This window comes from Crotalus tigris, unplaced genomic scaffold, assembly GCF_016545835.1.
Source record: "Crotalus tigris isolate CLP2741 ecotype Arizona unplaced genomic scaffold, ASM1654583v1 scf7180000018548.2558034, whole genome shotgun sequence".
In the NCBI taxonomy this organism is placed as follows: domain Eukaryota; kingdom Metazoa; phylum Chordata; class Lepidosauria; order Squamata; family Viperidae; genus Crotalus; species Crotalus tigris.
In genome coordinates, this window is record NW_024097071.1 from 504,722 (window position 1) to 519,923 (window position 15,202).

General features: G+C 34.0%; 2 protein-coding genes across 18 annotated transcripts in view; one reads left to right on the forward strand and one right to left on the reverse strand.

Annotated features, from left to right (window-relative positions):
* APAF1 (apoptotic peptidase activating factor 1) overlaps positions 1-986 on the forward strand; it is a 60,910-nt gene extending 59,924 nt beyond the window's left edge. For all 7 annotated transcript variants that reach the window (XM_039354047.1, XM_039354044.1, XM_039354042.1 and 4 more), the window contains one exon: positions 133-986. In XM_039354047.1, coding sequence (XP_039209981.1) covers positions 133-279 — 147 coding nt within the window. In that variant the 3' untranslated portion in view covers positions 280-986. The remainder of the gene's footprint in view (positions 1-132) is intronic.
* A 4,477-nt stretch (positions 987-5,463) lies between these two features.
* ANKS1B (ankyrin repeat and sterile alpha motif domain containing 1B) overlaps positions 5,464-15,202 on the reverse strand; it is a 359,470-nt gene continuing 349,731 nt past the window's right edge. For 6 of the 11 annotated variants that reach the window (XM_039354033.1, XM_039354031.1, XM_039354029.1 and 3 more), the window contains 2 exons: positions 8,557-8,724; positions 5,464-6,817 (listed from right to left, as the gene is read on the reverse strand). In XM_039354033.1, the coding sequence (XP_039209967.1) occupies positions 6,707-6,817; positions 8,557-8,724 (279 nt within the window). In that variant the 3' untranslated portion in view covers positions 5,464-6,706. The other 5 variants (XM_039354032.1, XM_039354030.1, XM_039354039.1 and 2 more) reach the window with 3 other exon arrangements.

Genomic DNA, 15,202 nt, shown 5'->3' on the forward strand with positions numbered 1-15,202 from the left:
GAATACTGTACTCTTTTCAAGTGTGTAGCACAGCAAGAAGAGTATGCTACATTTGGTTATAGCATATTTATAGTAGGTTATTGTCAGATTTTTATTTTTCTTAATTACAAATATATTTTCTCTTCCTTATAGTGGTGGAATGTGGATACTAGACAATCCTTACAAACATTCTACACAAATGGAACAAATCTCAAATCATTGCATGTATCCCCTGATTTCAAAGTATGTGTGACACTGGATAATCTAGGCATTCTTTATGTGCTACGGATTATGGAATAAATTTAAGTTGTAATCACTTTTATATTTATAGTGTTTTGAGCCAAAAATGAAACCTTTCCTTATTTTTTTCTAACTTTCATGAAACTGTGATTTTGTTTTTACTATACATTATACATTTGTAATTTCCTCCAAATCAGCACATTTTTAAAATAATTAAATACTTTAATAAGTTTTGTTCTTGGAAGTTGCACTGAAAATAATTACACTATACTTTGATCAGCGAAAAGAGCAATATGTGATAATGTAGTCATGGATCTAATAGCAAATGTTTCTAAATCATAAGCACATTTGCCACTTCAAGGTTTTGTTTTAGGCTTTTTTTTCTACGTGTAATTTTGTCTTGAAGCCTTTGGATTGATAGGTGTTGTCTTGATACACAATGTAAATATCCGTGGCATAAAATGCCTACCGGTACTTTCTGTTTCAGAGATAATAATATAAGAGCACATGTTTCTATCTTGCCATTTGCTTAAAAACACAATACAATTTTCTAAAGCTAAATTTTCTCCAAAAGTTTGAATGTTGGCTTATGTATTTCATTTTGAATCAGACTGAAATGTCACTGACAGCTAATTGTATTAAACCTACAAATAAAAAAATGTATTGGGAAGAATATTTCACTTTTAAAGATAATGTATGATTAAGATCATTTGCATTTTTCTTATCTGTTTCCTTTAAAAAAATAAAGTATATTTGATTTTTTTCTAGCCTGTGTTTCTTTTAATTTGTGTCTATGAATATTTAAGTAAAACTTACCTACTAAAATGTTCTTATTGATACCCTAGATGACATATTGACAAATTTGTTTATTATCCTTTAATGCTAATTCAGAGGCAGTTTAATGGAACTTACTCCTAATTAAGTATGCATAGAATACAAAATTGATAATTAAATAGTTCTCTTTGGGTTCATATACATACAGACAAATACAAATAACAACATGGAAAGTGAAGAGGGAGGGACTCATGCAATTGCTGTTGTGCTAATAGACTAGATTAGAAACTACTGCCAGATTTCTAGTTACCGTATATCACCTTTTAGTTCATTTTCCCAAAAGCTACCAAAAATACACCTTGAAGAACATAATAGGCACATTTCCTCCATCATGTGGAGCATCAACTTGTAAAAAGTCATTTGGCAGGTTGACTTATCAACACAATGTCTACTTTCAGTTGGACATCAGACCAAGGCAATATTTTAAGAGAGCCTTAGATATTAACGACCAAACTGACTTTGAGTCATTTGCAGATATCAGGTCTTTGAAACTGGTTGGCCAAGAATAAAATGCCCTTCCAAACAGAAAAATATCTGACTCAATACCATAGGAGCTGGAACAAGCTTCTGGATTCTGATAAAATATGGATAATTCCACCACGTGCTGTTATTTTGAATGTATGTATATATAATAATAATAATAATGATAAAGTTGGAAGAGACCTTGAAGGTCATCTGGTCCAACCTCCTGCTCAGGCAAGAAATCCTATACCATTTCGGACAAATGGCTGTCCAGTTTCTTCTTAAAAACTTCCAGTGTTGGAGCATTCACCGCTTCTGGAGGCAGGTTGTTCCACTGGTTAATTGTTCTAACTGTCAGGAAGTTTCTCCTTAGTTCTAGGTTACTTCTCTCCTTGATTAGTTTCTTGATTAGGCTTGCATTTGTCTTAAAGAACTGTCAACTATACAGCCTAGCAACATTTTATTTCCTACAGGGCACAAATATACATTGGACTGCTCTAGATCATAATTTGCCTCCATTGAACTAAATTCTAGTAAATTTAAAGATTCTAGCAAATTAAATTGTTCTAAAAATAAATTCTAGTAAAGTATATCATCTTAATAGTAATGTCAGAAACTCTGGATTACAAGAAAAAGTCTTGGTTCATGAGTTTCCCATATTCATTGCTCATGAAAGCATTGGTAAGGATTGCAGATCTAGTACCTATAATCATTGAAAGGAAGGCAACTTTTAATAGTAAGAAATCAGTGTAACGTTTTATTGAAAAAATTCCTAGCATTTTACATTTGATAAGGATTAAGGAAGGGTATGGTTATAGTGAGGTTCCTTTTAACTGGGAGAGCTGAGAAATGCTACTGAAAGAAGAGGGAATGCCTGCATTGGAAGATCTATTTATGTTTTAGGATGCTTAATTGAAGTAAAATGCAGATATGCAACTAAGAATATGTGAAATAGTTCAAATGTTACCCTTCTTCTCAGCAGCTTTTCTAACCTTCATCTTTCCATCATATCCTCACTATTTTGTAGTTTGGAGTGTATAGGGGAACGAATGAGGAACCAGAGAGTATGACCTCCAACATTTCTTCAACCTAGGTGGGTCCAACAGATACAGTAAGAACTATTGCACAGCTTAACCAAGTTGGGACAGAAGAAAAAAGGCTGAGATGTGTTGGTGGACTGTTGGCCAAGTCTACCATTGCCAATTTTCTTTTTCTAAGGAGTTAGCATGTAGATCCCTGCCAGGCTACTATGACCAGCTTATATGACACTTCACCAATAATATTCAAATCCATCAGTCTTTGACACTATAGGGGCAGGGTTTGATGTGATGAGTGGTGAAATACTAGGCATTATATTTGAGACTTCTTTTAGCCTGTGAAGTAAAAAAGGATGCTTTGAAGTATGATCTCTGCTAACTATGGGCTTGCTTCCTGTCCCTCTGGACTCATATGCGGTCTGAAAAGGCATCTCTATCTAGATCTGGAGGATAGTCGATATCTGTGAAATGGGTTATTACACCCCCTTTTCTATTTCCAACACTTTGCCAGTTGCCAGTTTTCTGTTTTGCTGGAAGAGTAATAACAGGATGCTGGAAAATGAGATTCAAAGCATTGTGGAAGAAACAACAACAACAACAATAATAATAATAATAAGTGCATTGGAAGATCTGCAAAAAATATCATTTGCCTGTAAGCAAAAACTGGTGGGATCATAAAATAGAGAAAGTCATAGAAAATGATAAAATTAAACTGCTCTGGGACTTCAGAATTCAAACAGACAAGCACCTGCAACATAACACCCCAGACTTAACAATTGTCGATAAGAAAGACAAAAAAGTCTGGATAGTGGACGTGGCAGTGCCTGGAGACAGCAGAATAGACGAGAAAGAACTGGAGAAGATAACAAAATACAAAGACCTACAAATAGAAATAGAAAGACTGTGGCAAAAGTGAGCAAGGGTAGTACCAATAGTAATAGGCTCCTTGGGTGCAATCCCCAAAAAACTGGAGCACCACTTGAATACCATTGGCATTGACAAATTCGCTATTAGTCAATTGCAAAAGGCGGCCTTATTAGGAACTGCTTCCATCCTGCGACGATATCTGTAATACCAACAAAAATCTACATCTGCCTATCCCAGGTCCTGGGTAAGGATTCGATAGGTAGACAAAATGCCAAATCTAGTCTGAACATCTGGCTGACTGCGATGATCCATAATAATAATGATGATGATGATGATGATGGTAAAGTTGGAAGGGACTTTGGAGGTCATCTAGTCCAACCCCCCCTGCTCAGGCAGGAAACCCTATACCATTTTGGACAAATGGCTGTCCAGTCTCTTCTTTAAAACTTCCAGTGTTGGAGCATTCACTGCTTCTGGAGGCAGGTTATCTGGCCCATTTTCAATTTGGACTCAAGCATGGGTATGTGACTGAAATAGCATTAGCTCTCCTGGTTGATGACCTTTGTTGGAACTTGGATGAGAGTAAGGTTGTTGTCAAATTTCAGTACTATAGCTCCAGTATCTTTCTGGACCATCTGTGAGAATTGTGGATCAGAGCACTCTTCTGCAATGATTCTGCCTAGCATGCTAATAAATGAGGTCTGAATGTTCTGTTGGTGTTTCCAAGATCCTGTACTTTGTACAGGACTTACATTAATTATTGTATAATTCTTGCTTCCTTGATTATGCCTTGTGATGGTCTCAACACCCACCTAGAGTGGGAGGATCTCAAAACAATGGCCTATACTATCATTGCTACTCATCTAAGTTACCACAATGTGTTTTCTGTGAGTCTCCCTTTGAAAACAGCTGTGGCTGGCATGGCAGAAGCCCCGATGGACTGGGTGCACAGGTGGAGCAAGCTTACCTAGCAACATGTAACCTTTCCTGTCGGTTTCGCAATTAAGTTTGTGGGGAAGCTGGCAAGGAAAGTGACAAAAGGCACTCGTGATTATGGGTCATAAGTGCAAACCAATTATCAAGTTCCCAGATCATGATCATGTGACCCCCACAGATACTGGGACAGCTGGAATGCCAAGAACTAGTTGTAACCATTTGTTCAGCACTGTTATTTGAATTCCTACTGAACGAATAGTCATAGGTTGAGGACTACCTATATTTGAAAGATATTCACAAATCTGTATTTTTCATGAACTCTTTACTTCAAAAGTGAACCAAATACATATAGGCCCATATTCTAGCTTTATTCCTTCTTCCATTTTAACTTCTCTCCATCCATTGCTTTGTACTAAACAGAATGCCTAAAAACGAAAGCCTCTTTTTACTGTTAGTTTTTTATCATATTGCACTAAAAGTAGACAATATGAATTTCAGATTACACTGGCTATTAGACCATTATGTTTTCCATATTCTTTGTCATTTCAGAATGCCTGCTGTTTAATATTATCCTTACTAAATTGTGAAAAAGCCAGTGCTGACTGTACAACTTCAATTTATTTTGTGTGCTTTTAAAGGATATAAATAATGACCAAAATTACAAAATTTATAACTGGAAGCCCAAGCATATTTACAAAGAAGAATTTGTTGCAGTGAGGCTACTATTTGCTTGTTCCTATACAATGTTCCTTTGGGTACTATTTTCAATGTTTAATATCAGCCTACTACATACATATCAACAATGATAGGCAAAATATATACAAGGAACGAATTGGTTCAAGTATATTGTATTAAAAGGTTCTTTTGTCATCCAGTGCTATGATTAGGTTCAACTAAACCATATACAATTTTCAGTTTTAAATCGAGTTTCATTATCAATTTTGCTAAAAATTCCATTGAGTGTAACTGAATTTTCAGTTAGATATGAAAGAATAATAAAAAACATTGAAGTCAACCACACTATTCATAAATATCTCTATAATGATGTCCAAAATGACTCACAATTTGACTGGATAGAATATACATTTAAAATGCTGTTTTTCGCCTATGATCAATATTTTTACTGTAATTTATTCAGTTCCACTGAAATATACATAAATGTTATTGTACAAATACTCCACAAAGACATTAAAAAATTAAAATACTTGAAACAAAACTGTAAGCAAATTTCATTAAATTCCATGTTAAGCCAGTGCTCAACAGGTTATTTTGTGGAAACAATGTATTACTTTGGATTTTTTTAAAACTTTATTTAGGAAAAAAAATCTTTTAAATTGAACTTTTTCATTAAAATTAGCTGCGACAGAAAATTTGATAAAAATTGCAGTTGGATTAAAAGCATCTTTGAAACATTGATAAGCTTAAATGGCTATAATGACTTGAAAAACTGTGTACAGTTGCATGTACCTTAGTGCAATTGCTGGGCAGCTTTTATTTTACTCTTCCAAAGTACAAAGCATCCAGTTTATAGATGACACCACTGTTACCACTGTTGCAAACAGTACAGCAGCAGTTTAACTTCAAATTAAATCCCAATTCTTTTCATAGTTAATGATTTTCTTTATCATAAATATTCACACTTTTTCATATAATTTTTCCTCTGTCACACAAAAATATTAAATACAAGGTGCATTTTCATGCATTATTATTAATTCCTCTTCTTAAAACCATTAATCAATCTTATCACACTGCTATATAGAACCTCTTTTTTCCAGATGATTAAACGGCATGTAGTTTACAAAAACAGCAACTAACAAATGAAGGAAATTAATAACTTGCTATTATTTTTTAAACATATTAAACAAAAATTATATAGGATTTTCATAATTTCTCAAATATTGTATTAAATAATCTGGGTCTATTTCAATGTTCAATTTGCCAAATAAGAAACCCAACTATAACTGAACATTGTATTACTAAGCAGCATTAATGTTAGAGACCTTTGTAAAAGTAGAACATTAAAATATGAAATCAAAGAAAGCACTGTGGCAAAGTCCTAAGAAAATTGCGTGCACGAAAACTATCTCCCACTCCTCTTGTGGACTCTATGAAAAGTCTTCATCCCATGTCATTCTTCTGTCAACGCTGCAGGAAGAACAATCACCAGAAATGACCAGCAGCCTTTATATTTATATATATATTTATTTATATATATTTATGTTTTTGCTAGTTTCAAGGCCACTCAGTGCAGTCTTCCTCTCTGTTAGATTGAAGAGTTGCTTATCATGGAAAGGCTGTGCTGTGACTGCTTTGAGTGCAAGGCACAACAAGAAATGATGAACAGTTCGTTATCAGAAAATCGTGGTTTCATACTTGGTATTAATTCCTCTTTTAGCTTCTTGTCCTGGTTCTACAATCCATGGTAGATTGGTAAGAGTCTTTTGTTCGGTAGGATCTATCTGCTTTGAAACAAATAAACACAGGAATGCTTTATCTATTTAAATTACAAAATTTTAAAACTATGTTTAAAGTTTCTCAATATGACACATTACATGGTTGTACCATATATTTTTTTTTACCTACTGATGATCCAGTTTTTTTGCCTACTGTTTGTTAATTTTCACTGTCCTCACAAAATTGTGTTGCTGGAATGAAACACATTACACTAAATCTGAAATTGTAGTATAACCTTACACCATGATACAGCATGTGAAGCTTACAGATTTAAAAAGATCAGACTTCAAGATTCGCATTCTTTTTTGCCTTTGAAATTACTCTAAGTACATATATTCAAAGTACATCTATTAATCAATATCACAAAAAGCTGAAGACAATCAGGAGGGCCAAGCATATACATCTCCAGCAATTTGAAAGAGGTGCATATGCAACATGAATAGTGAATAGTGTTCCTCCTCTGGCTTGTAATGCACGCATAGGAGTGTAACATTTCATATGTTCAAAACATAAAATAAACTCTAACAACCATAAAACTACAAAAACATAAAAGTTTTCATGAAAACTCACAAATACTTAAAATTCAATGTTGGCAAATTTTCCTGTGGCTGAAAGCAGCACAAATATTTGTTGGAGTGACCACATAATAAACTTAATACCACATTTTTTGGTCTTCCTGGATTCTGAGATGAAAAGAGGGATACCTAGCCTGCTAAAAGGAGACAGGGTTTTCCCATCCCTCCTATAATTTATGATGGAGATAGAATCTGAATTCTTGTTTCCAATCATATGGAGTGTTTAATACATTGAATCAAACATTTATATAGCTGTCCTCCTGCTGCCTTTTCGCCAGCTAAAGATTTCCAGGTTTATTAGGAATCATCCTTCATGTTATTCCCACAACATAGCCCTGTAGAGTTGGAGTAAGGCTTGAAAAACCACTCTACTCATATGTACAGTTTTAACCTACACTTGTGGAGATACCAACCTGATCAGAATACTGCCAACTATATCATCTCCTGCTACTCCAGATTTTATTTGTAGTTACTCTGATTTTCATTTTGTTTGATTTTTATCTTTTTATAACTGATGTAATATGTATTAGTGTATATCACTCACAATATGTTACAAAATGTGTATAAGTGATACTAATATCTAGTAAATATAGGCAGTAATTTCTGGACAATTTGATCTTTATAATAACCATTTGAGAAGTTAACTTTTTGTCAGTTCTTTTGTATTTCTCCCCAATCCACAAGATGATGATGGATACTTCTTGTTTTGTTACAAATCTTCTATGAGCTTGTTAATGCCTCTCCCATTTTACCCCTTCAGTCACAATAACCCTGAAAAATATGGCTATAGGGATAGAATTCAATAATATCTGGAAGTGCCTTTCTTTTACTTTACTTACTGAATTTTGAACCAAGCAATAGCAGATATATTGAGGCATAATCTTATACTGATATAATTATTGATTATTAAAGACTTTACAGTAGTATGGTTAGAATTATCTTCAAGAATGTCTTTCATATCAAACTTCTGAAATTGTAAAATTAACTTTTAGCTAGTTACAGTATATATATATATATATATATATATATATATATATATATATATATATATATATATCAGCATATTTGGAGTAAAATTTGCAATTTATAATTTACAAGCACAGTTCAGGCCAACAGCATTTATCACAGGTTGATATTAAGTTCCTTCTATATGGATTATGCTTCTTACTCACCATAGATTTTCGGATGCTAACACGTGGTTTTGGGATTGGCTTGGTAGGTTTATTATCAAAGCTTTCGGGGAGTGTTGAAGAATGGCCTCCTTTTCGAGCTTGAAGTGCCAGTTGATAAGCTACTTCAAATGCCTGGCCCAATGTGAGAATTATTTCATAGGCTAAATTCTGGAATAGCAACAAACAGCAGGATTAAGCTGATTAATATGAATATAACTTAAAAATATCCTAAGTGTAGGGTAGTTTTGACTAATTGTGAAAAGGCTATATTAATTGCTTTTTGCACATCAGTATTGTCTTATCATTTTCTGCTACTGACACAGAAAATTGTAGAGACAACGTAAGTTCTTCCCTTACCTACAGTAAATTGAACATTCAAATATAAATATTCATTCAATCATAAATGCATATCTGCTATCTGTAGGAAGATAACGGGTGTAGGGCATACTGAACACACAGAATTCTGCAAATAATACTGTATTTACCTGGAAGGAAGAGGAGCCTGAATTCAAAATGCACCCATCCTCATGAAGCGTACATGGGAAATAATTAGAAACGTAACAATTCTGTGCAGTGTCCAGCTCCCCCATCTTATCAAGATAGGATTGCCAATTCTACCTGAAAGCAATCCTGGAGAACACTCTTGCCATCAATATGAATGTGTCTGTCTATGTGTCATGCTTATATGCATATACAGGTATGAGTATATTATATCTGCCAGAAGCTACACTGTAAAAGTAGGTAACCAACAAATTTATTTTCTTTAAAATTAACTATCCCATTTATAAAATTAATACTGTCATAATCAGAAACTCAGAGTATACACCACATATTCCCCTTCTTTCTTCCAGCAGAAACTGTAAAGACAAAGGGATAAAGACACAATGGAGGGGGAAGGGAAAATTGCATTGGGAAGGGAAGGAAAAGGAAAAAGGAAACAGAACAAAACTAGATGGAGAGAAAGTGATGGGAAGAGCTGAAGTGTAAACACGGTTTCTCTCATTTCTTCCCAGTTTAATTACTTTTTCCCAGTTACCTCTTTAATTTCAATAGCATCCTCTATTACCAGTTAATGGCAGATAATTGCCTAATTTTTTGTAAGTAAAAAGGGAAGAGAAACTCATCTTTCTATTTATTTATACTTAGTATCATTTTAAGAACAGTACTGTGAGCTTACACAATTTATTTTACTTTGTCATGTCAACCGAAATCACCATGTGTACATTTTTATAGGTCACTGCTTAACATAAAACATCAGAATCCACACTGAAATCCAGACAATAACAGAATGATAAAAGATTTGATGTTTTGCAAACTTGCAACCCTTTACACAGATAGCAACTGCACATTGGCCTATTTCAGCAGTCTTAAAATTAATACTTGTAAACACATTCATAAATGCTGATCTCACATTGGCCATAAAATGGGATATCTTCTTTCTTGAACCTTCCATTATTTATTTGTAAGCTAGTAATAGTTCCAAATGGAATTTTTAAAGATATTAAAGACATTTTTGTAAATTGAATTAATCTTGCAATAGGATTCAGCAACTGATTTTACAATTTATCATTTATCACTATCCGATCATTAACATCAAGGAATGAAACAAGCAGACTCCATAGATTAGTTACTACAAATATATATTAAAATTTAGGTTTGCTTATTTATCTGCTAAATCAATAACTTTCCTCTTGTCTTTGTGAGGTGAACCAAATAGGAATCACAACCAGGCGAGCAAATTCTACTTTACTGTAAAGTACATTGTAAGAATCTTGCAAGTCTGAAAATACAATTCTTCCTCCCTCCCCTGGTCTCTTTTACAACACAAGAAACTAGGGAGGGTCTAATCTGAGCTTCTTGTCCCATCCATTCTCCAGCTGCAGGCTGTGCTCTCTTACCTGGTTGTTCCTTTGGCAGCATCTCTTTGCCCAGTCCCAAGTCTTTCCCACATATTGTTACACATCTTAATGCAAAAAGGCTCCTATGTAGCATCCTTGTCTCTACTTGTTCCCCACAATAAGAAGACAGATTGGGCTGAATAAGTGATTAATCAAAGTCATTCACTAAATTTCCAAAGCTGAAGGATTCTTGAACCTTAATCATCCAGACTGCTTATTTTTGGTATGTTTGACACAGATTTTTAAGAAGAAACTATGCAACAGCAAATTTGTCTACTAGTTTTGTAATATTTATTTTGCTAGTTATTACAAAATGGAATTCTCAGTCAGTTGTGATAGATAAGGTTTACAAATATTGGTGTAGTTGTTATATATTTGTATATATTTTGTTAGCATTTTTATTCAGCCGTTGGATTACACGTGGTTTGTTGGAACATGCTGATCCGTTTTGGCAACATACTACTTAAAATATTCTTTGACATATTTATATTTATGTACTGATTACTGGGTTAGAATGTTTTACAGCAGCCTCTGAGTGAAGAGTAAACTAAAATTCAGTGGGGAAGCCAGACTACAGTATAATGTTGGCGGAACCATAACAGAAATCATTCTACAATATATGTTTCAAGGTGACATTCTATAAACTTCTAAAGCTCATATTTTTCAGAACACACTCCACAACACCAGCAGTTATTTTAATTAAATTAAGCATCTAAAATTGTAAAATCCAAAGTTTCTATTTATATCTGTGATAAAAAGATATATATTTTAAGATCTGTCTATAGCCTAGCAGTCAATGGTTCATTTTGTTGTTGGAATTTAATTCCAAATAAATGTCTACTTTATAAGGCAGGAATTTTTACAGCAGAAATATATCTGAAGCGATACCTTATATGTTTTGAATCAGATTGGTAAGTGCAGTATTAAGAAAACTATTTTTCAAGTTGAAAATTTGCTCACAGAACACAGGAATACTAATAGAAAGCCAGCATTTTAATTCACAATTTGACATCCAGTGATAAACAGTACCATTGCCAAGATTAAAATTCACATTTTATCAGCATTTAAGGAACAATTGTTATGGTAAATTTCACTGGATTTAAGTTGAGATACAAGTCTTAAAGGCTTATAATACTTACCTCACAGAAAATGTTGCTTTATCCTTTTTTGTCAAAAGAAAATTACCCTAAAATTTTGAACCAATCATTATTTGTCCCAGAGTTCAGCACTATATGCTTGGATATATTGAACTTATGGGGCTTTGTGAACTATATGCAGAATTGGTGGTTACTAGTTGCTTACTGCAATGTGAAAATAACTCTTTAACTCCCAGTTATTTTGTCATGAAGCAGCAGCAAATTGATTTCTGGTCTCCTCCACTTAGTTACAGGCAAAGGGGTCTAAACGGTTGCAGGCACCTCTCCCACTATAGAGATCAACTTAACCATAACCGAACCAGAGTAGTATCAGCTACAAACAGCTTCGGCCCTATCCTGTGCCCAAAAAATCTCGTGGTTTAAAATGTCAGTGAGCCTAATCAAATCCAGCCCTATCTTTATATGCGTTACATTATTTTTTCTTGTAAGTTTTCCTATTTCTTTAAAATATAACTGGATAATCAGGCAATTACAAACAGGAAAACCTTATTCAAGATATTCTGCCTATGCATAAAAATCCTCAGTTGGATTATTTGTCTTATTTCACTGGTATGGAATCATATGTAAATAGTTAGTAGTCAGAAAAATTTGTTCAACGTATGTCCATAAATATCTATTTCTAACCACAGTAACTTTAAAAGGATGACTTGTTGCATAGAACAGCATTCCCCAACCTTTGTGTCTTGGTGGACTGTGGCAGTGGCGGCAAGGTGGGAGAAGAGAGGAGATGGTTTTGTGCACTTGTGCACTGCTTTTACAAATGCAGCTTGCACGCTTGCCCACCACTTCCACTGCCGGGTTTTGAATGGGCTGCAGCCCGATACTGGGCCATGGACTGGAGGTTGGGGACTCATGGCACAGAAATACATAAGAAGAAGAGTTTGTATCATGGCTGCAAGGCAGGCCCAGTCACCTGTTCAGTTGTATTTATCTAGGTAATGAGTTCTGAGAGTTTCAGATAAAGCCTGATTAATTTTAAATTTTCAGTTAATGATTAAAGCATAGAGGGAAGAGAGAGGAGCTATCTGAATATCAAGCTGATAAAAATTACATAAAATGTTATTTGTAAAACTGGAGCTTTAAAATTATTCCTCTATGCTCAGATTTTGTTCTAGGCGATTCACAGCTAAAACAGACAGGCAGATATTCCTACCATCCTTTATTACAGAAAGCAGTAACTCATAATAAAAAGATGTGCAAATAGTCACTGTCTGTCTAATTTTTAAATATTTATTGGAAAAAACATATTTTAAGGAACCTGAAGTCCATGGTACACTTGTCCTGCAAATATTCTGCCTATATTTAAATTTGTCCAACATATCCAGGAAGACTTTAATGCAATATTTTATAATGCACTCATCTTTTCTCATTATTGACGGTTTATAGCATTGGGTATGCCTAATAGAAAATAGATTTATAAAAAATTAAGATATAAATGTGAATTCTTAAGATGTGTATGCTGATAAATTCAACCTACTCCTAATATATGGGAAAAACGAATGACCACATGTTGTCTTAACCCATTTGCTAGGCAAAAAACCCTTTGTATGAGAACTATTTTATGGGGATATCAATTTTCCTTAACAAGACTGTCTCATGTTCAGAACATCACATTAGTACATATTTCTAAGTATACAGAAAACTCAAATATGCATTACTTAATAAATCCAGCAATCCTTCCCTAATCCAATAAAACAAGATCAACATAGGGATTGACAGCACACCAACAGAACAGATGTGACTGACATTCTTGGCTTACTTTTGTTACTGGGATGGCAGTATGCCTGGGAATAGGAATAGTTCACTTTTTGGAGTCCTTAAGCTCCATATACACATGCATGCATGCACACACAGACAGAGACACTCACAAAAGCAAAACCAAACCACAAAGCTTAATTTTATTCATTTTGGCATGATTCTGGTTCATTTTCAGGATGTATGAGGAAGGATAAACAGAGATGTGCATTTTCCAAAGAAATAGAACTCATTTTTTTCTATGCACATTTGTCTCAATTTCCCTAATATGGATTAGCATTTGCAGTATGCTATTTGGTCTGAAATATATTGTATTTAGTCTATTTTATGAACTTTCAACCTTTACATAGAAATAAACTAAACGTTTCAATATGCAGAGAAAAAATTTATTGGAAAGTTAGAAACAAACATTGAACAGTAAGTAATAGAACAATAGAGATGGTATTTCATATGATGGGCAAATTAAGTCATAACGTTCCTTCGAGAAACAGGAGGCACACTATATGATTCTAGCCATTGTCTCATCTATTTTTCCTTGATCTTCTTTTAACATTTTTTAATGAAGGTCAATTAACCAACTTGACAATGAACTTAAAATGGATAGTACATCCTTGGATAGTACATCTGGTCTTTGAAGTTCAAGATTTCTCAAATTATTACTTGCATTACCAAGTTCCTGCAATAAAGCAAAGGGATTGATATTTTTATCTGTTTCTTCCCTCTATTAGAAAGATAATTTTTTTAAAAAAAATAAGCTGCAGTAAACAAGCTTTGTTTTTGCATTTTGCATCAATAAAACACTGTACATCACAGTTCTATACCAGGGATCTCATCTAGGGTACAGTATTAGGCTTTTATATAACTTCTTTGCTCATGTCTAAGGTAAAATGTGGCAAAGAAATCCATGCTATTGGCAGACAGAAGAAAATGTTGAATTAAGACTTAACTTTATATAATTTAATTAATTTCTCATTTGCTTTTTAAAATCATTTTTGTAAGTCATGATTAATGCTGTGACCACTGCTTAGTCAAATCAAATAAATTAAAATAACCTAACAAACATCAGTTAATGTACTTACATAGGATTCTTGATGTAGGCTTCTTTCAGATCATTGTGCTTTATCCCATTATTTTATTAGCTTTTCAGAATGAAAATGATCTGTGATCTTTTAGAAAAATTTCTGCATTATCTTAAATCCTTCTTCCTCCTTGTAGTATTATTGGAATAGTCTTCCTGGCAGTCTTCTATTTACCTGAAATGGTTTCTTCATAACAATGCCATACGTTTATTGTTGTTTGAAATTCAGGCCTGAAGTGGGGATTACCAGCCCATCTCTCTTTCAAGAATACCCATTACCCAGAGTAATTACTGAGATGCCAGGATCAAGAGAGTGCACACGTGAAGCGGTCTTTGGCCTGCAGGAAGTTCACAGTTTGTCCATATGAGTGCTACAGGAGAACAAGAGATACTTGTCTCTGATTTTTCTGCAGCTTCTCTAGCTGATTACTTCTAGCCATTCCAATGATTGTAACCAGAAATCCCTGCTGCTGTTGCTTTTTTATTTTTTTTAGAATGAACATCTATGTAGTCTTGTACAATTATGTACAAATTTCCTCCTACATGTCCTCCTTTTCAATATTTGAAGACTAATCTGCAGGGCTTTTTTTTCTCATAGAACGCTCAGAATGGCGTTCCGGCACCTTTTTTTTAAATGGGGTTTGTTTTCAACTTTTGCATGAGCTGTGCTATTCCCCCTATTGGCTTTTGAAAGCCAAAACACCCGGCTGGCAAACTTTGCACATACAAGTTGTCTGTATTATTGTTGCAATGAATAA